The sequence below is a fragment of the Garra rufa genome, chromosome 3 (genome assembly GCF_049309525.1).
Source record: "Garra rufa chromosome 3, GarRuf1.0, whole genome shotgun sequence".
NCBI lineage: Eukaryota > Metazoa > Chordata > Actinopteri > Cypriniformes > Cyprinidae > Garra > Garra rufa.
Window position 1 is genome coordinate 51403763 of NC_133363.1, and position 23040 is coordinate 51426802.

The 23040-nt window shown below is 36.6% G+C and overlaps 1 protein-coding gene across 2 annotated transcripts; it reads right to left on the minus strand.

Annotated features, from left to right (window-relative positions):
• Positions 1–726: 726 nt before the first annotated feature.
• Positions 727–22231, minus strand: agfg2 (ArfGAP with FG repeats 2). Of its 2 annotated transcripts, XM_073836344.1 has the most exons (14): positions 21083–22225; positions 20456–20549; positions 16024–16139; positions 15748–15898; positions 14026–14146; positions 13697–13801; positions 10536–10568; positions 7445–7633; positions 7200–7284; positions 6982–7028; positions 6544–6627; positions 4107–4211; positions 3817–3887; positions 727–1855 (listed from the first exon to the last, which is right to left on the minus strand). In XM_073836344.1, the coding sequence occupies exons 1-14, from the start codon at positions 21247–21249 to the stop codon at positions 1808–1810; spliced, it is 1416 nt and encodes a 471-aa protein (XP_073692445.1). In that variant the 5' UTR covers positions 21250–22225; the 3' UTR covers positions 727–1807. The 2 variants fall into 2 exon arrangements, with proteins under 2 accessions (XP_073692445.1, XP_073692446.1); XM_073836345.1 differs by lacking the exon at positions 10536–10568 and having other exon boundaries at positions 21083–22231.
• Positions 22232–23040: the final 809 nt, after the last annotated feature.

The window sequence follows — 23040 nt, forward strand, 5'->3', positions numbered from 1 at the left end:
CTCAAAAACATTATTTTTGCGACTATGTTGAAAACAGCGGAGTAGAATTTTTCAGGTTTCTTTGATGAATAGAAAGTTCAGAAGAACAGCATTTATGTAAAATACAAATCTTTTGTAAAAACTATAAATTACGTTATCATCAATTTAATGCACCCTTGCTAAATAAAAGTATTATTTTCCATAATTTATTTTAAAGATAAATTATACTCACTCCAAGCTTTTGAATGGTATAGTGTATAATGTTACAAAAGCTTTTTATTTCAGATAAATGCTGATTTTTGGATCTTTCATTTATCAAAGCATCCAAAAAAAAAAAAAAAAAAAATACTCAACTGTTTCAAATATCAACAATAATAATAATAATGTTTCTTAAACAGCAAATCAGTATATTAGAATGATTTCTGAAGGATCATGGGACACTGAAGACTGGAGTAATTATGCTAAAAATTTAGCTTTGATCACAGGAATAAATTATATTTTAAAATATATTCAAATAGAGAATAGATATTTTAAATAGTACAAATATTTCAAAATGTTTTTGCTGTACTTTGGATCAAATAAATGCAGAAGAAAAAAAAAAATCTTACTGTTTAAAAAACGTTTGACTGGTAGTATATATGAATGGATAGAAAAAAATTGTAGATTAAGTATAGCACTGACCAGCTATTTCAACTATAACTCTATCAAACCACAATCACCTGGTCATAAAAATTAGACTGGGTCAGGTGAGAGGTGAAATGTATACTTTATATTTTAATTTTCAGTTAAAAGCCCTAATGTTCATAGAGTGCAAATACATTCATAATGCAATAATGATCTTCACAGAAAAATATAAATGATGCTGTAGTAAAAAGATATTGCATGAAATTCCAAAAGCAGCAAATTCAGTTTGATTTGCATCACATAGACAATACACATCGACACGACAGTTATGGATAGCTTTATGCATATGGACACATCTCGATACAAAGACATTCTATATGAATCTTTAGCAAAAGAAAACATCTCTACGTTATACAGAAAACTTAGACAATTTTTGGTCCGTACAAGAAACACTTTTTTTCCCCTCATAATAAATGAAACTGCAGTACATTCAGCAGCTTCCTGCTCAGCTTGAGAAGCGCATGCAGTTCGACAATGCACACACAAATACTTATCAACGTTTGAAATGAAACGTCAACGTCAAAATAAATAGAAACAAGCCTGGCATATGTACACAGACAGAAAAGTGAGGGAAATGCCTGCTTTGTTTATGCCATCTTCTTAACATGCATCTGAATCAAATAAACCAAATCGGCACTGAGGAGAAATGCATTACTGAGATGATCTGAAGCTCGAATTGCTACTATTTTATTGTAATGTGTCAACCTCAGTGTTTGAATGAAGTAAGTGGGCACTCAGGTTATGGCGATATTGGCACGAGAATTTCTAGTACTGTTGGAAAGGTCAAAGCAGCAGCTTGTGTGTGTGTTTGAGTGTTAATGGCTCTCATAAGCACCTTTCATGTGAAGCTCTCCTATCATCAGAAACATTCCTCTGATATTAGGCAAAACCCACACGAATGTACACACAAACACACACACACAAAGCTTAATTTATAGCATCAGGTACAAAAGGGCACATACAAACTCTCGCATACACACATACAACAAAGCATGTACAAATAGTTACATGTACAATATCTGCTAACAAACGCACACATCTTTAAACATACATGAAGACACGCAAAAGTGTAGGATGTTTTCTGTAGGTATGGCAAAGTAAACAAGCTCCACTCGCTCTGTTCTTTCTCCATGGCCGAGGTGGTTCAGATGAAAGGGTTCAGTGATGCTCCTCTGCTGGGGTAAACATTCCCCTAAGAGAAGTCATAGAAACACTGTTAACCCCTCACACACACATACTTAAAAACGTTGTGTGCTCATAGAAATCTAAGACCAGTGCTGGGTAATTATTTACAAATTGTAGTTCATTGCTGAACATACAGTTGAGGTCAAAAGTGTACATAGGCCTGGCAGAAGCTGCAAAAATGTTTATTATTTTACTAAAACAATAGAGAAATTAAATAAATAACCCCACTCAAAAGTTTACATACGCTTGATTTTTAACACTGTTGTTACCTGAATAATCCGCAGATATGTGTTTTTGTTTAGTGATAGTTGTTCATAAGTCCCTTGTTTGTCTTGAACAGTTAAACTGCCTGCTTTTCTTCAGAGAAATCCCTTATGTCCCACAAATTCTTTGGTTTTTCAGCATTTTTGTGTATTTGAAATCTTTCCAACAATGACAGTGTTATTTTGAGATCCATCTTTTCACACTGAGGACAACTGAGGGACAATTATTACCGAAGGTTCAAACTCTCACTGATGCTCCAGAAGGAAACACAATGCATTAAGAGACAGGGGTGTAAACTTTTGAACAGAATGAAGATGTGTACATTTTTCCTATTTTGCCTAAATATCTTTTTTTTATTTTAAGTACCGTCCTTCAGACGCTACAGATAATACTTGCATGTTTCCCAGAAGACAAAATAAGTTAAATTTACCCTGATCTTCAAATGGCTCTTAATGCATTTGTTTCCTTCTGGAGCATCAGTGAGCATTCTGTAATAGTTGCATATGAGTCCCTCAGTTGTTCTCAGTGTGAAAAGATGGATCTCAAAATCATACAGTCATTGTTGGAAAAAGGGTTCAAATACACAAAAATGCTGAAAAACCAAAGAATATGTGGTACCTGAAGGATTTTTCTGAAGAACAGCGGGCAGTTTAACTGTTCAGGACAAACAAAGGACTCATGAACAACTATCACTAAACAAACAAACAAACAAACAAACAAAAAAACATGGCTGTGGATCATTCAGGTAACAACACAGTATTAAGAATCAAGCATATGTACAACTTTTGAACGTGGTCATTTTTATAAATTCAACTATTATTTTCTCTTGTTGACTATATATAAATGTCTTTTATGTGAAAAATCTTTGTATCTTTGTATGATCCCTCTTATTTCGGTAAAATAATTAACATATGTTGCTGTATATAAACTTTTGACCTCAGAGCTGATAAAAACATCACAATGATCCACACGACTCCAGTCCTTCAATTGCTGATAAAAATCAATTGCTGATAAAAAAACGGTGTCAACATCCACCGACATATCTATTTGGGCCGTTTTTGTAAATGGTGTTTGATCTGTGCATATTTTTTTCTTGATTCAGGCAAGACAACTTTTTAATTTATTAGAATATTAGAGGACTTGTGTTTTAGCTAGATGAAAAAGTTTGAAGTTAACTGATGGACCCAGAGTCAGGTAGATTACTTGGGGATTATTATTATGTTTTTATCTACTGTTTAGACTCTAATTCTGACGGCACCCATTCACTGCAGAGGATCCAATAGTGAGCAAGTGATGTAATGCTACATTTCTCCTAATCTGATGAAAAAACAAACTGTTCTACATCTTAGATGGCATGAGGTTGAGTACATTTTCAGCAAATGTTCATTTTTGGGTGAACTATTTCTTTAAAACAATCAAAATAAAACACACACACACACACACACACACACACACACACACACAAAATACTTAATTTATGCCATGTGGCCTCTAAATTTTCTGTGTAATTATAGCCACCTGACAAATGTAATGTAATCTAATTAAAAGTATTTAATTTTTAAAACCTGATTATGTAACCCAGCACTGTATAAGGCACATAGTCTGCCATTCAGATTAACTATAACCTGTAAGTGCTATATAGGCAAAAGGGTTATTTACTACTAAGGGTTATTACTCATAGCATAGAAAGAGGATCATGCTTACAGTAAAAGGGTTGACAGACATTGGTCGTGGGACTTTAGGGACAGACTCGGGGGCAGGAAATGAGTTGAAACCTACAAACAAACAAGCCAATGGGTTAAAAAATAGCACACACTTCAGTTCAGGTCAACGAAACAGCCTCTGTTGGCAGTCATCTTGAGTTTTCACTCTGCAGTGTCTCTTCTTAAGCACTAATTCCTGGCTGATTCTTTTAATTCATTAATGGACTATTTTAAGAACAAGAGTTTCAATGCCGTTAAGCAGATTTAAAGACTTAAGCTCGCTATACTCACCGTTCGCTTCCTGGTTAGTAGACGGTTGGTGTGAAAAAGCACTTTGGGTGGCGGGTGCAGGAAAAGAGACAGACTGAGGAAAGATAGCTGAGGAGGAGGCATCATCTGTCAAACAGAAAGACTTTTTTGCATGTTTGTCACACTTTGTTTCAGATCATCAAACAAATTTAAATATTAATCAAAGATAACACAAGTAAACACAACATGCAGTTTTTGAATGAAGTTTTTTATTATGAAGAGAAAACAAAATCCAAACCCACATGGCCCTGTGTGAAAAAGTGTTTGCCCCCTAAACTTAATAACTGGTTGGGCCACCCTTAACAGCAACAACTGCAATCAAGCGTTTATAACTTGCAATGAGTCTGTTACAGCGCTGTCAGGAATTTTCACCCACTCATCTTGGCAGAATTGTTGTAATTCAGCCACATTGGAGGGTTTTCGAGCATGAACCGCCTTTTAAGGTCATGCCACAGCATCTCAATAGGATTCAGGTCAGGACTTTGACTAGGCCACTCCAAAGTCTTCATATTGTTTTTCTTCAGCCATTCAGAGGTGGAATTGCTGGTGTGTTTTGGATCATTGTCCTGCAGCAGAACCCAAGTTTGCTTCAGCTTGAGGTCATGAACAGGTGGCCGGACATTATCCTTCAGGATTTTTTGGTAGACAGCAGAATTCATGGTTCCATTTATCACAGCAAGTCTTCCAGGTCCAGAAGCAGCAAAACAGCCCCAGACCATCACACATGTTTTTTTTTCTGAAATGCTGTGTTACTTTTACGCCAGATATAATGGGACACACACCTTCCAAAAAGTTTAACTTTTGTCTCGTCAGTCCACAGAGTATTTTCCCAAAAGTCTTGGGGATCATCAAGATGTGTTCTGGCAAAACTGAGACGAGCCTTTATGTTCTTTTTGATCAGCAGCGGTTTTGTCTTGGAACTCTGCCATGCAGGCCATTTTTGCCCAGTCTCTTTCTAATGGTGGAGTCATGAACACTGACCTTAACTGAGGCAAGAGAGGCCTGCAGTTTTTTAGATGTTGTTGTGGGGACTTTTGTGACCTCTTGGATGAGTCGTCGCTGCGCTCTTGGGGTAATTTTGGTCGGCCGGCCACTCCTGGAAAGGTTCACCACTGTTCCGTGTTTTTGCCATTTGTGGATAATGGCTCTCACTGTGGTTCACTGGAGTCCCAAAGCTTTAGAAATGGCTTTATAACCTTTTCCAGACTGATAAATTTCAATTACATTCTTTCTCATTTGTTCCTGAATTTCTTTGGATCTCAAATTCATGTGGAGCTTTTGAGGATCATTTGGCCTACTTCACTTTGTCAGGCAGGTCCTATTTAAGTGATTTCTTGATTGCGAACAAGTGTGGCAGTAATCAGGCCTGGGTGTGGCTAGAGAAATTGAACTCAGGTGTGATAAACCACAGTTATGTTTTAACAGGGGGGGCAAACACTTTTTCACACAGGGCCATGTGGGTTTGGATCTATCTATCTATCTATCTATCTATCTATCTATCTATCTATCTATCTATCTATCTATCTATCTATCTATCTGTCTGTCTGTCTGTCTGTCTGTCTGTCTGTCTGTCTGTCTGTCTGTCTGTCTGTCTATCTATCTGTCCGTCCTTCCATCCGGGAGACTGAATGTCTATTTATCCGTCCGTCTGTCACAACACTAGATAGATAGTTTTGTGTTTTACTTTGGACATAAAAGACAGTTTGGATGTTTAAAAAGAGTGCTGAACTCAGTGTTCAGGACATCAAGATAAATGTGCTGACTGCTAAAAGTGTATTATTTCCTCTAACACTTGGAATTCAGCCAACAATAAATCCAACAAACCACTCTCTTTGCATTGGAATTTCACCAGGTGACATCACTGCTTGTGTTGGCTTTGAGATCCACCACTAGGTTTACAGCATTTGTGGGAGTAAGCATTTTATTTGATTTATTAGAAGTAAGGTCCCACAATAGTTCCGCACGGGAACACCGGCATATCCAATTATCAGATTCATTGCTTTATGGATTAGGGTCCTTTTAAGCCAAGTACACTCTGTCAGATTTATAGCACTGTAAAAATGTATCCTTCACAAGACAAAACTATGGGCTTGTGTCCCACAATCAGATTAATGCTGACCCTTGGCTGCATAGACCTTCCATTGGGAAAAGTCCATATATGTCAATGGTAACATGAAGGCCTGGTTAATCTGTGGTCAAGAAACTATAGGAGTTGCATGTATTTCGAAGATAACCTCAGTCCATAAACATGCTTTATTGACATATTAAAGATAAAAACTGATCCTAGCTTGTTTTCTCTCCAAAAGTGCTTATAACATCACACTGCGCTGTACAAAAAAAAACTGCACTGTACTGAATTACAGTCTTCCTGTTTTACAAAAGCCAAAATATGAAGTGAACACGGGTGCACATCTCTTACCTGAGGCTGTGCTTTTGAAGGGGTTACTAGGAGACAGAACAGGCTGGGCGCAACTGGCTGTAGAATTGAAGGGGTTTGGGAAATCTGAATCAGAGAGAGAAAATAGCGTGGTTATGTGTCACACACTGCAGGAGGTCTCTGATTAGCACAAATTGTATTTTGGATCAGATTTCTGTTTTGACTTAATTATTGTGAATTTACAGATGTTTCCATCTCAGAGACCTTTTGAGGTCATGCTATATGATCATCCAAATGTTGCATGTCACACCCATGCTACGATTCTGTTTATAAAAACTCTTCTTGCTTTTCTACTCAACAATAACTGCTTTGAAGACTAAGTTAAAGTTGAAAACTGAAAGGCAGTGCCTACTGTACATCACAATCTGTTTTGGACTGGTTAACTAGATGAACTACAGAATATCACTCTGAATTGCTCACTTGCAAACGTTTGAGATCCAGAGGTGGCCTCTGGAACACCTGGAGAGCTGAAAAAGAGAAAAACAGATTGATTAGAGGACAACTGAGAAAAAGACAACACACTAGTACACAGAAATGCCATTAGCAAACACATTAACAGTAATGTGCTTTGGAAGATATTGTTTTTCTATTTAGTTTTGGCTTATGTATAATAACTTTTATTTTATTAAAAGTTTTACCTTGCAGGGGTGGAACTGGAGGACAGTCGGTTACTAAAGAGGCTGCTATACTGAGGGGGTCCATCAGAGGGAGCTGTTGTAATAGCTACAAAAGTGTAAAAGGGCTTGTCAATTATACATCCTGTATGTAGCAACAGAAAGTTTTACGTTAATTGATATATTGAGATTTTGTTTGGCATTATCTTGTGTATTTGCTTAATGTTATATGGAAAATGCATAGGTAATACCCCAACCTTATTTCTTACCTGTGACAGGTGTGTTGTCTGAGAACACTTTGTCAAGATGTGATAAGGCTGCATACTTATCCTGAGTGACAGGGGGCGGAGCAGCAGAACTTAGAGTGTTGTGGGCGTGGCTTAGACCCCCAAAATCCAAACTCAGTGATTTAGGGAAGGCTCTAAATGGAGCTCCACCCCCAGTTGACAGAGTGCGACCTGAAACAATCAGAAAAAGGCTATCAGTGATGATGCTCTAAATTCTTTTGCATTTAGTGTTATTGTTAACAAATAAAAATCATTTTCATTAACTGAAATAAAATGTAAATATTATATGAAACCCTTAACACTTAATTAAACCTGAACAGAATTATATTTAAAATAATAATAATTCAAATAAAATAACAAAATAAAAACCTAAAATATAAAAATAAATGCATGAAAAATATTTTGACTTGACTTTGTCTTTTAAGATTTAAAGAGAACCCTGGGTATTAAGACTTGTATGGCTTCATGTAACGTAAATTATGTCTAAAATCTGTAGTAGAAAACCTGTGAAAGATTTACGTTATTTTAAACATCCACATAATTTTATACATATTTTGGACTATGGGAGGTGCTATTATTTTGATAGTGTAAAGCGGTTGCACTCTTTGAGCTACTGGCACTATCTCTTGCTATTTTACCGCAACACAACTCAGAATAAGCAGCTTGGAATGTTGCCACATTGTGCGGCTTTTGGTTTTAATTTTTAGTCAGAAGGCAACAAGAGAAGTGATGTAAGTCTTCACTGCTTTCCTAGCGATAAGAAGAGGAGAAAATGATGGAGAGATGTCTGTGGTCGAATTAAACTTTCTAAAAACCTGCGTTTTTGTTCTCTCCACTTTAGCCCTGATGCCTTTTAGGCTTTTAGTAGACCTACAAACAATGTAAATATGCTGATGCTTGTCATGACAGTGCAGCCACTGAAGGGGTTTTCAGCACGTATTTTTACGTAATGTAAGTTTAAGCATATAATGATATTCTAGGGAATTGTGTGCTTCTAATTTTATAGCAACAGTTTGGACAAACCCTTTTTTATTCTAAACATGACAAAGCCTTTGTATAAGGCAAGGTTTAAATAAAAATGATTGATTCAGTCAGTGTCAAGAACTTGACTGGTCTGCAGAAAGCAAAGTCCTAATCCTCCTTTTTAAGAACAAAAAAAGGCACTTTCGAAAACTGTGGCAACAAATATGGAAACATAATTAATGTATTTAAAAACTGTATTTCCATCTCTGTTGCAACAGTTTTGGAAGTGTCTAAAATGACTGTACCCATATGTACAACTTTTTTAGCTCAAGATTTGCATTTAAAGTCACACCAGAAGTGTTCAGCTGGGATTTGGCTTTATGCAGACCAGTCAAGTTCTTCCACACTGACTGAATCAATTATTTCTATTTGAACCTTGCATTATGCACAGAGGCATTGTCATGTTGAAATAGAAAAGAGTCCAGTCGAAATTGTTGCTATAAAAATAGAAGCACACAATTCCCTAGAATATCATTATTTGCTTAAACATTAAGATCTGTACTCATGGAAATTACTAAAGTAGTCAAACCTGTTCATTAGAAGGGGGTTTCCCAATACTTTTAGCAATATAGTGCATCAACGTATTTCCACGATTGAAACAAGATACTTTCTTATGTTTATTCAATTTATTTTGTGCTATAACTAGTAATAAGGCAGAGATGATCGGTTCACATGCTAAAGCGATCTGTCACAACACATCAAAGAGCCACAACGGTAACGTTATTCATGGTTTAAATTTATTACAAAATTACAAAATTTGAAAGCTGAGGCTTCGTTTCAGTCCAAAAGTAACCTTCTCTGTCTGCTCGGTGCCCTCTGCTTTATAATGTATTTTTCACTGTGTGGCCTGGGGGCGATATGACAACAGTAACTAAGGGGGACGAGTCTTTGCAAGAGGTCAATTCTAGAGTGACGCCAAGCTGGTATGCAGTTACTATGCTTGTTCTAGAAGCATCGTCCAGCAGTTGTTAAAGCATTCTGGGTGGTTCCTAGGTACTTGCTCATGGGCCCAAGTCAAAAGGTCTCACCCCTGAGTTTCTATGATATTGCAGTCTCTAGATGTGGCTCATGACAGTCCTTTGATGTTAGTTGATAGGATTTTCTGCCTGTATGCCCCAGGCAAAAATCATACGTCTGATCAGAAAACTAACTACACCTCTCTCCTCAACAAGCTGCATGAGTTGATAGCACGAAAGCAATGTGCTGAAGTCTGAGCAATAGTACCAGTAATACAAATCACTAAAAGAAATATTCCAGCATAATAACTAATATTAGTATAATATTCCAGTATATTCTACAAATAATTCTACACATTCTTCCACATCAACAGGTTATGTGTCAGTACAAATGTGAGACAAAGCCGGCGCTGATCTGGCCGATTTTCTAAATATACCTTTACTTTAAAGCCTGTGCCTTTTTCATTATCAAAGAGCAGATTGTCTCTCCTTGACCTGGCAGAGCTGTGATGTAGGGCTTTGAAGTAGCAGGCTGGAGCGGGTGCGGGACACATTCAGTATCATTCTGTGACTTTAGCATGGCACTGCTGGTATGTAGAAACTCTCTCTGAGGCCACTGCAGTGAGAAACATCTCTGAACCTGGGCTGAACTGGGTGATGAGCTAAGGTGTTTTTTAAAATAGATTCTTCGCTTTTGTAGCTTGTCTTACATTACTGGCTTATATAATACTGTGGCCACAAACTGCTGACATCCTGAGTAGTCTGTATTTATCTTACACTAAGATTAGCTTGGTCATTTGATCTTGATCTAAACCACAGTCTTTCCACTGGTTTATTGTTAACAGCATTATTCCATGGAGGCTCAATTCTGCATAGCGTCAAGCTTTTCCTTTTTCTGTTTCTGTCTCTATGACACGCTCACATATGCACAGAGATTATATCTGCACACTAATGAATGCATTTTCTTTTTTTGCTTGTCATAGCTGGCTCACTCGGCATCGGTACTGGCATCGCAGCCAGATGGTCTGAGGTATAGCTGAAGTGTCGGCATTGCACAATCACTCATAATCACATATACCGTTTAAGCGACTTACCTAAAGTAAAGCTGTTTTTGAAAGTGCTACTTGCTGTGAAATAAAGGATAAGAGAAGGAAGATGAGATTAAATAAAACTGTTATGGCTATGAATATTAAAGAGGAGGTCATATGGGTTTTCGAAAAATATATTTTTTGCAGTTTGTAACATAGCTATCCTTCAATGTTAAGAGTCTGCAAAGTTGTTAATCAAAAAAGTACATTATAGACAAAGATATTGTCTCTCAAAACCATCTGTGTTGCCAGGTCTGCGGTTGTTTTTGATATCCGCTGGTTGAGGCGACTCTGATAACGTCATATTTAGCCCCTGGAATGCAAATTTACCAGAGAAACACCAACAAAAAGCGTATATTTTACACCGTTTTTTTAACAGGGGACCCCCCTTGAAATGTTTTGAGTTGCAATTGAGCAGGTTTTGTTGTGAAACCTGGCAACCCTGATGCACCTTCACATAAAACAATAATATAGTGCTCCAATTCGTTTTTAAAAAAATTACATAAAGACATTTTGTTTAACACGTATGCACGCGAATCATGCCCAAACTGTAAACACATAAAACAAGAATGGTGGATATGTTAGCTGAGTGCTAATGTGACTAACTGATGAAACAAGAAAGTTTGTACATTGCCCTCCAAAAGTTTGGAAACACCCTACAAAAGTGGGGTTTTGGACAATATTAGCATGAATCCTTTTTAATTTGTGATAATTTTGCACTGATAAGGGACAACACAAACTACGAAAACATATTTTATTACAAAAACAGTTTATACATAGAAAAAACTCAAATTTTCGATTCATCAAAATATCAACCATTAGCAGCTATTACAGCTCTGCATAATCTGGCCATCCAAGCTGTCAGTTTGGATGTTTCCTGGTAGATTTTCCAAAGATGATTCACACTATGCTGATATTGTCCAAAACCACACTTTGCCAGGGGTGTTTCCAAACTTTTAGAGGGCAGGGTAAACCAAAATATGTCTAAGTTACTCTCTTTATTATTAAACGAAGTAATTAGAACAACGAAAGTCTACATGAATCGACACATTCTTAGAAAATAGTGGGTTCACAGCGAATTATCAGAACTATATAAGTAAGACAGTAATATCTGTAAACCTTAAACTGCACTTGGTATACATCACATATTAGCACAAAAAATTAGATGTTAGAAATTAGATATTTTGAGCACTCACTTGAGAATTTACACACAACGTATCAATCGTACTTACAGGTTGCGGTCTGGAGACGCTATAATAATATTGTCCAAATAAAGAAGGTTAGAAGCCAAAGAAGATAAAAGCCAAGATTAGAGAAGCAGTCCTCTGTAAAATGACGAGCACAACAAAAGGTTCGAACTGTATTGCTGTGTCAGGGTTGCCAGGTTTCCACAACAAAACCTGCCCAATTCCTACTCAAAACTAGCCATATCGCGTTTCGGAGGGGGTCCCCCAGTAAAAATCGCTGGGTTTTTGTCTGGGTTCCCCTAGTAAAATATGCATTCCAGGGGCTAAATATCACGTTATTGGAGTTGCTTCAACCCGCGGACATTAAAAACAACCTGCGGCAACAGTGTTAAAGTAGCCCAATTCCACGGGCAAACCGCAGACTTGGCAACGGTGTGCTGTGGTATCGGAGAAAAATATATTTTAACCACTGATTCTTCATATCATCATCTTTCGGCAATGAAAACAAAACAAACTTGCTTTCACAGCACAGAAAACAGCGTCTTTTCAACATGATGTAATACACTAACTAGCGGAAGTGTTTGTGGCCAGGTCAGACTGTTTGCATTCATTATTATGCTAATGTGTTACCCAGTGACGTAGATAGTTAACAGGCAGAAGATTAGAAAATATGACGACTACAGCAGACTGTTGCCAAGTCTGCGGTTTTTCCGTGGAATTGGGCTACTTTAACACTGTCGCCGCAGGCTTGTTCTAAGCATCTTAAGGTTTCCAGGTAAACCATGATATTACTGTCTTATTTATATAGTTCTGATAATTAGCTGTGAACCTACTCTTTCCTAAGAATGTGTCGATTCATGTTTCCAAAAGTTTGGAAACACCCCTGGCAAAGTGGGGTTTTGGACGATATCAGCATAGTGTGAATTATCTTTGGGCAATCTATCAGGAGGCTTGAAGTAAAATATCAAGTCAATGTTTGAATAAACTGACTGCCTGGATGCCCGGATTATGCAGAGCTGTTAATGGTTGATATTTTGATGAATCGAAAGTTTTAGCTTTTTCCATGTATAAACTGTTTATGTGATTAAATATGTTTGCGTAGTTTGTGTTGTCCCTTATCAGTGCACACTAATTAAAAAGGATTCATGCCAATATTGTCCAAAACCCTACTTTTCTAGGGCGTTTCCAAACTTTTGGAGGGCAGTGCACAAACTTTGCTGTTTCATCAGTTAGTCACATTAGCACTCAGCTAACATATCCACCATTCTTGTTTTGTTATGTGTTTACAGTTTGGGCATGATTCGCTTGCAAAACGTTTTATGTCATTATTTTAAAAACGAATTGGAGCACTATATGATTGTTTTATGTGAAGGTGCATCAGGGTTGCCAGGTTTTTACAACAAAACCCGCTCAATTGCTACTCAAAACTAGCCCAATCGCATTTCAAGGGGGGGTCCCCTGTTAAAAAAAAACAGTGTAAAATATACGCTCTTTGTTGGTGTTTCCCTGGTAAATTCGCATTCCAGGGGCTAAATATGACGTTATTAGGGCCACTTCAACCCGCGGATATCAAAAACAACCACGGACTTGGCAACACAGATGGTAGCGCTCGCTAACTTGCTCAAGTACTCCTCTCTGTGCCAATCACAACAGGCTTGGCCAGCTGACCAATCAGGGCAAAGTAGACTTATGGAAGGTAGGGGTTTACAGACAATGTATATGCTGAGAAAATTACAATGTTTCTGACCTTAGATGTATTAAACCTGTTGTAGGGGACTTAATAAAACACAATATTAGGACACTTAAAAAAAAACATATGACCTGCTCTTTAAAGAAAGACTTGATGGACAATGAATTTTTAAACACTACGGAAATGTGGACATAAAATGCTTCTAATTTAATAAACATTTAAATAAAAAATGTATTATCAATTTTAGGTGAAACGTCTAATAGACACAATGTGTGTGTGCCTTTGTGTACCTGAAGGACGAGGAAGGGCTGGAAAGGAGGAGGGATGATTCTGGTGTCCCATTCCAGAAGAAATTGTTCCTGGCCTCTGTCTCTCCACACCACTTAGCAATGTGTCTTAGATGGAGAGACGGGAACAGACAATAAAACATTTAAATAAAACTGAAAGAATAAATCACAGTCTAATGATGACTCAGTATCATCTGTGTTAATAATCAGGAGAGGAGGGAGATAGACAGGACAGAAGGAGGGGGAAGAGAAGACAGGAAAAGATGAAGAAAAACAGATTGAGGAATGGAAAGAGCAGCAGATGGGTAGAGATGAGAGTTCGAAGGCTGTACCTTTAATGGGATGATCTCTGAAGCTCTGTGAGCGAGTTGGTCTGGCAGTGAACACCTCAGTACGGCTATCAGCTGGGGAGACAGCAGGAGCTCTGTCCCATATTGACAACTGGGACTGGGACTGTGGGAATACACACACACACACACACACACACACACACACACACACGCATATTAAAAATCAGATCAGCACCCATGGTGTGACACATTTTGGGGCTGTTTTTCAGATCAGAGATGAAAGCATGTTAGACAGCTCGAACTTCAATTCAAAGAGTTCTGTTACAGCAGTATATTGAAAATGTGCTCATAATCTAGTTCATTAAAATGAAATTACAGCTTTGATACTTCTTTACTGATACTAAGCATATTTTTACTCAATTTTCTTCATTTTTATCATTTTATGTAATTTCTCTTCCATTTATCATAACAATTTGACAATTTATAATACAAATAAGAATATACAATAATTTGTATATTCTGTTTTCCTTATCTGTCTATTTGTATACTATATTGTTCTCCTAAAATCCATTTATGTAATTTATTTTCCATTTATAGTAATAATAATTTAGTTTAAGTGAATTTACAACTTATGCTTATGCTCCATTTTCTTTCAAAAATCTTTAGTTGTAATTATTTTTTATAAATTAATCATTTACTTTTAATACAATTCATAATTTCAGTAATATAATTTACACTACCAGTCAAAAGATTTTGCATGTTTTTAAAGAAGTCTCTTCTGCTCACCAAGCCTGCATTTATTTAATCCAATGTACGGCAAAAACAGTAACATTTTGAGATATTTTTCCTATTTAAAATAACTGCTTTCTATTTTAATATATTTAAAAATTGAATTTATTCCTGTTATCAAAACTACATTTTCAGAAACATTACTCGTCTTCAGTGTCACTTGAACCTTCAGAAATCATTCTAAAAATGCTGATTTGCTGTTCAATAAACATTATTATTATTATTATCAATATTTAAAACAGTTAAGTAATTTTTCAGGATCCTTTGTTAAATAGAAAGATTTATAGACCAGCATTTATCTGAAAAAGCTTTTGTAACACTATACACTATACCATTTAAAAGCTTGTAGTCACTATTTTTTTTATTCTTTTTTGAGGAAAGAAGAAATTGTAAAAATTTATATTTTTATTTAGCAAGGATGCTTTACATTTATCAAAACTGATGATACAGACATTTATAATGTTACAAAAGGTTTCTATTTCAGATAAATGCTGTTCTTCTGAACTTTCTATCCATCAAATAAACCTGAAACAATTCTACTCAGCTGTTTACCTGTTTTCAGCATAATAATAAATGTTTTTGAGCAGCAAATCAGAATATTAGAATGATTTCTGAAGGACCATGTGACTGGAGTAATGATGCTAAAAATTCAGCTTTGAAATTACAGGAATACATTACATTTTAAAATATACTTAAATAGAAAACCATTTTAAATCGTAAACAAAAAAATCTAAATTTTACTGTTTCGCTGTACTTTGGATCAAATAAATGCAGGTTTGGTGAGCAGCATTACTGCCAACTTTTTATGTCAGTCACATAATTGTAATAATAATAGCAGTAGTAGTAGTTTTGCAGTAATGATAATAAATTAATAAAACCAATATACAAAATAAATTCGACAAGACATCATTGAACATTTTCTGTCATTTCTCTCTGATTTTTTTTCGGCTCTTCATATATTTTTTTATTCCTCACCAGTGTCCGAGTTGGCCGGGCAGTGGGGTTCAGAGGATGTCCAGGCGGAGGCTGATTCTGAGCAGGTCCGTGTGGAGCTGGAACAGCCTGAACCCCTGGACCCCATGGTGACTCATTCACATCCCTGCGAATCTTGCTTTTAGAGAAATGCCTAGAATAACAATCACTTCTTAGTATGGCATTCTTTGACTTTCATCTATAGATAATGCAGTGAGCAAAAGCAGAATGGTTTAGGGCATGTATTGATCATTCAGTTTGATCCTTCTCCTCACTCACCATTTCTTTCTCTCATATTTGTCCTGCAAGAACTCCTTCAGCTTCTGTGTGTCACGTGCGTCAAAACAGCCATCTGTTTTGGGGTCAAATATGCAGAGCCAGGTCCTCCTTCCAACCTAACGACACCATAAACCAAGAACATAGTTAATTTGCTTTTAAAGCCTCATTAATAAAGTTTACACAGCCTGTTACAGGCTAATTGTTATATAACATAAAGTACCTCCTCAGAGATGTTTGCTAGCATTTTAATGTAAAATAGACATTACGCATCACTATTAAGAAAGCATTTCACATCTTTGTGGTTATGTTTGCTATTAACCTAAAAGCGTTATTATTACTGAACATGAATGATTAATGCAAACATGTCAAACAGCTACTGTTTATTGCACTGGAAGGAAACTCTCTGTTCTCGCTGCTCAGTGACATAAATTACAAAAAAAGGAAAAACGCACACATTTTTAGTATCGGATAAGCTTAGATGCAATTTATCAGGCTCAGTTATGCTTTGTGAATTGCCTATGGATTAGTAACGATTTAGCCGTGTAGTTTTCATTTATCATACACTTCAGTGTCATCGCTAGCATTGATATTGGCCGTGCCTGTCTGTTCCTTCTCATACTCAAAGTGCTTTACTGACAGTAAGAGGAGGAATGAGTCAGATTTTTTTGCCAGTGTTATACAAGCAACGGCGCCCACCCTCGGAGCGTTCAGAGTTGGCTTCAGCTGCAATGAGAAAGAATCCTGTAGTGCCAATCGTGGGTGTGAATGTGAGTATGTGTGTGTCGGTTGGGGAGTGAAAGTGCAGTGTGTACTTGAACCCCATTCAGATTTGCTCACACATTCATGGGAAAAACACAGTATATTATGTACTAAAACACTCTATATAGTGCCCACACACTATTAAAACACAGATGATTTCATACAAAACAAGCTATCTAAGTGTCAAGCACTTAGTGCACTACTAAGACAGCTTTATTATATGATGGAAATCATAAAATGTTTTTTCATTTCCACAGATGGACTAGGTATTTTACATATGCACTTTGACACACATCTCCTTCAGAAATACAGCCAAAAATAAACAGAGAAAGTCTATCCCTTACACATGTGGTATTTTCTATTAATAGAATTCAGAGTATGTTACATACGAGGTTGTTGATGGTTAAAATGCGACATATGTCTATGCAAAATATGTTCTGTATTTGCTTATGCTTTTTTTTGGCTACTGTTATTCAGTTTCCTATTTAATTTTAGTCAGTGTTGCCTTTTAATGTTAGACAGTGTTGATTTTCTCCTTAAGGCTCCTATGTAAACGCCTTCTTTGCATGAGTAACAGGCCAGTGCTATGTTTATCTTGAGGTTTGGGTTTACTGTTTAGTTCAGGGGTCAGGAATTTTTACCATTATGATGGCAAAAATGCATGCGTCTCCGTTGATTTTCATTTCAAATACCCTTTATTCTTGTTCTAACATTTTTTCCAAGCAATCATCTATAATTATGATAATTTGTGTTTGATTACATCATATAGTATATGATATTCATTTGATTAACTTATATTAATATATATTATATACGCTACTAGTCAAAAGTCTTTGAACAGTAAGATTTTTATTGTTTTCAAAGAATTTTCTTTAGCTCAACAGGCCTGTATTTATTTGATACAAAATACAGCAAAACAGTAATATTGTGAAATATTTTTATTATTTAAAAAAACTGCTTTCTATTTGAACATATTTTAAAATGTAATTTATTCCTGCGATCAAAGCTAAATTTTCAGCATCATTTCTCCAGTCTTCAGTGTCACCTGATCCTTTAGAAATCATTCTAATATGCTGATATGCTGTTCAAGAAACAATTTTTTTATTATTTTATTTTTTATTATCAATATTTCAAACCATTGAGGACATTTTTTTCAGGATTCTTTAATGAATAGAAAGATCCAAAGGTCAGCATTTATCTGAAATAAAAAGCTTTTGTAACAGTATACACTATACCAGTCAAAGGCTTGGAGTCAGTAATTTTTTGGGGGAAAATATTTAGAAAATAATACTTTTATTTAGCAATGATGCTTTAAATTGATCAAAAGTGATGATAAAGACATTTATAATGTTAAAAAAAGATTTCTATTTCAGATAAGTACTGTTCTTCTGAGCAGCAAATCAGAATATTAGAATGATTTCTGAAGGATCATGTGACTGGAGTAATGATGCTAAAAAAATCAGCTTTGAAATCACAGAAATAAATTACATTTTAAAATATATTCAAACAGAAAACAGGTAATTTAAATAGTAAAAATATTTCACAATTTTACTGTTTTTGTTGTACTTTGGATCAAATAAATGCAGGCTTGGTGAGCAGAAGAGACTTCTTTAAAAAAATCTTGCTGTTCAAAAACTTTCGACTGGTAGTATATATATATATATATATATATATATATATATATATATATACAGTCAGGTCCATATGTATTTGGACACACTGACACAATTTTTATTATTTTAGCTGTTGACAAACATATTAAAGTGCACATTCTGAGCTTTAATTTTTAGGGCAGTCTCATCAAATTGGTAGAAAGGTTAAGGAATTACAGCTCTTTAATATGTACCTCCCCCCTTTTTTAAGGGACCATATGTAATTGGACAGTTGACTCAAAAGCTGTTTCATGGACAGTTGTGGGCTATTCCTTCATTTTTTCTACATCAATTAACCAGGTAAAAGATCTGGAGTTGATTCTATGTGTGCCATTTGTATTTGGAAGCTGTTGCTCTGAACCCATCATGCAGTCAAAGGAGCTCTGCATGCAAGTAAAACAGACAATTGTTAGGCTTCAAAAACAAAAGAAATGCATCAGAGAGACAGCAGGAACATTAGGAGTGGCCAAATCAACAGTTTGGTGATTTCTGAGAAGAAAAAGAACACACTGGTGAGCTCAGCAATATAAAAAGGCCTGGATGTTCACAAAAGAGAACAGTATGGTGGATGATTGGATGATCCTCTCCATAATAAAATATTTTACAACATCCAACCAAGTGAAGAATACTCTCCAGGAGGTAGGCTATCACTGTCAAAGTCTACAATCAAGAGGAGACTTCGCCAGAGCAAAATAGAGAGGGTTTACCACAAGGTGCAAACAAGACCAGATTAGACTTTGTCAAAAAACATTTAAAAAAGCCAGACCACTTCTGGAAAAGCATTTTTTGGACTGCTGAAGTTAAAATCAATGTGTACCAGAATGACGGGAAGAAAAAAGTATGGAGAAGGCTTGGAACAGCTCATGCTCCAAAGCCTACAACATCATCATCTGTGAACATGGTGGAGCAGTGTAATGGCATGAGCATGCATGGCTTCCAGTGGCACTGCGTTACCGGTGTTTAGTGATGATGTGACAGAAGACAGAAGCAGCCGGAAGAATTCTGAAGTGTATAGGGATATACTGTCTGACCAGATTCAGTTAAATGGAGCAAAGTTGTGTGGGCGGCTCTTCGTAGTACAAATGGACGATGACCTAAAACATACAGCAAAAGCAACCCAGGAGTTTTTAAAGGTAAAAAAGTGGAATATTCTGCAATGGCCAAGTCAATCTTCTGATTTCAAATTGACTGAACATGCATTTCACTTGCTGAAGACAAAACTAAAGGCAGAAAGACCCACAAACCAACAACAACTGAAGTCAGCTGCAGTAAAGGCCTGGCAAAGCACCACAAAGGAAGAAACCCAGTCTATGGTGATGTCCATGAGTTCCAGACTTAAGACAGTCATTGCCTGCAAAGGATTCTCAACAAAATATTAAAAATGAACATTTTATTTATGATTATATTTATTTGTCCAATTACTTATGAGCCCCTGAAAATGGGGGGGTCTGTGTATAAAAATGGTTGTAATTCCTTAGCATTTTATGTTATATTTTTGTTCAGCCCCTTGAATTAAAGCTTAAAGTCTGCACTTCAATTTCATCTTGATTGTATCATTTTTAAAACTATTCTAGTGGCATACAGAGCCGAAATTATGAAAAGTGTGTCAGTGTCCAAATATATATGGACCTGACTATATATATATATATATATATATATATATATATATATATATATATATATATATATATATATATATATTTAAATCAGGCACCAAGCAGAGAAGACATTGTTTACTTTAGGGTCCAAGGAGGGTATGATTTGATACTATGCCCTAAAAGCATGTACTCTTTCTATTACAGAAAAGTGCATACTCTTATGTGTGTAAAAGAAGAAAATGCAAGGTATGAGACAAACTACCACTTCATGGTAGATTAGATTAAACATTGTAATTAAAAAAAATAAAGAAAGGTTGATTTCAGCCTATATTACCTCTAAAATAAAAGGCAAGTGGTTACCAGCTGTCTCCCGTTCAGTAACTCACACAGCATCACTTATGCACTAGCAAACCTGCCACTCACCTCGTTGCCATGGTTTTGCAAAAACTCCACTTCCTGTTGGGAGAAGGTTGTCATGGAAATAGACTTAACTCTGTGGGGTGGGTTGAGCCCTCTCCTGAAACAGAAACAAACCGCAAGTGCAAACTGCGTGGTTAAACAAGAAACTGTGATGAAACGTCCAAAGGGTTGGCGTTTTAATGCAAACAGGAGAAACGTGTGAGGTAAACGTGTGCAGGGCTGTGAACGTGATAGTAAACTGCAAGAACATCTTGCAGAAACAAATTACAAAACCGTGAAAGAACCAGGCTGCTTTTTTCCTCCAGTGCTAGTGAAGAACTAGCAATTTGTGTCCGTAAGTGCAGATTGAAATCGTGTGGAAGTAGCACCGCTCAGTGGATTCACACCATTCCTTTGCTGACATGCAGAAAACACGCATATATTGATGCCAAACCTGAAATCATGACGAAACGATACGTAACACAAGCGAGACTGGGACACGCCTGAAAACGACAAAGTAGTAATTACCGACTGTCTTGAATGTAAACACAACTAGAGATCTCTGGAACTCTGCCCCAACTGACAGCTCTGCAATTGTAGCCACATATTAGGCCAGGAATACGTGTAAAAATCACTATAATAATCACTCACAGCATTCCAGAGCATGATGTGCATACGAAGCAGCCCACGGTGATGTCGATGTAAGTCACCCCGGGTTGGTTGCACTCGAAGCAGTGCTTGTTTACTCCCGTTTGGGCGAGCTCACGGACCTTGCGGGCGCATATCTCCTGGTTGTCCCGGTGCTTTCGGTTCGACATGCTGGTGCCTTGCAGTCGCACACACCCCCTGGCCCTCAAGACTGTAGTGGGGGAGCCGTTCACTCGCCCGCCGTTGCACTTGAATTCCCCCGCCGTAGTATGTTTGTTCTTACGCCCGCATTCTGAATCTGAAGGCGACTATGCGGCTGGTGGTCTTCTCATGCACTGACTTGAAGCGATCTTACATGCGTAGTCTCTCGTGGTCACGACTGGCCGATCCGCCCGGAGTTTTACAACCGCCCTGTTTATTTATTCATTGCTGCGGTTTTCTCCTCTGGGCGCAAAGAAAATCCGATTCTCACGGGCGCGGGATCATTATTCTTCCTCGCTCCGCTGATTCCGCTCCGTTCGCACCGTATCAAACCGTAGTCTCTGCTGTTGCGCACCCGTCTCTCCTCTCACAGATTCTGGGGAGATTGCGAACAGAAACCAAGACGAGGACGAAGGAGGCAACTCGGAGCCCACGGTGCCTCTGGGAAGCGAATACACGCAGCGGGATAAGTGGGGACTAATCTGCTTAACATTATTTTGTTTTTGACGGCCGTGTGCTCATTATTTTGTGCTTATTTATTTCCAGTGTTACCCAGCAACGTGAGATTTTTATCTTGGACACGAGTAGGGTTTATCACGCCCTTCTGTATGACGTTTGAAATGAAAAATGCTGTCCTTCGTGTGTTTATTAACTCTTTACATGAACACGCAGTGTCCCTCATGGACCACGACTGAAAAAAAAAGAATAGCTTAACGATCAGATGGAAAACAGTTGAGATGGATTTTAAGTGAGTGCATCCTGTTGACACATTCTTGTGTTAAATTACATTATCGGAGACATCTCACCAGTTATACTGATGTAATGTTGGCATGGTTCCTGGTCTTGCAGTGAGTGAAAACACAGGATGCGTGAACTGCATTGGCAACTATCTGCCAGCAGATGTAGCAGTTTCGCCAAACATGCGATTCAGCTGTAACTGTCATTTAAATTAGTTAACAGAAATGTTTATTTGATTGTACAATTTCTCTATGGACTTTATGCTTTGTTGCCTCATAACATTATATCAACTATAAATCTAATATACAGGTAAATATTTTCGCATTACCTAATAAGATTATTTTGTCTGTATTGCTTAGGTCACTTTTATGTATTTTTTATGTAATTAGTATCACTTTATTATTAAAAACTACTAACACTTATCAGTAATGACTATGAAACAACAGCTCAGTGCAGCAAAACTTAAGCAAAAGCAGTAAAGCAAAACTCTAATGATTTTTTATGTTTTTAAAGAAGTTTCTTTTGCATGCCAAGCCTACATTTATTTGATCCAAAGTACAGCAAAAACAGTACACTTTTGAAATATTTTTACTATTTAAAATAACTGTTTTCTATTTGAATATATTTAAAAATGTAATTTATTCCTGTGATTTATTCCTGTGATTTCAAAGCTGATTTTTTAGCATCATTACTCACTAGTCACATGATTCTTTACAAATCATTCTAATATTCTGATTTGCCGCTCAAAAAACATGTATTATTATGCTGAAAACAGCTGAATATTTTTTATAAAGTTTTTTTGATTTATAGAAAGTTCAAAAGAACAGCATTTATCTGAAAGAAAAATATTTTGTAACATTATAAATGTCTTTATTATTACTTTTGAATTATTAAAGCATCCTTGTTAAATAAAAATATTAATTTCAATCTTTTTTTTTTTTTCAAAAAAAAGTATAAAGTATACTCCAAGCTTTTGAATGGTATAATGTATGTAATTTCAGATAAATGCTGATCTTTGGATC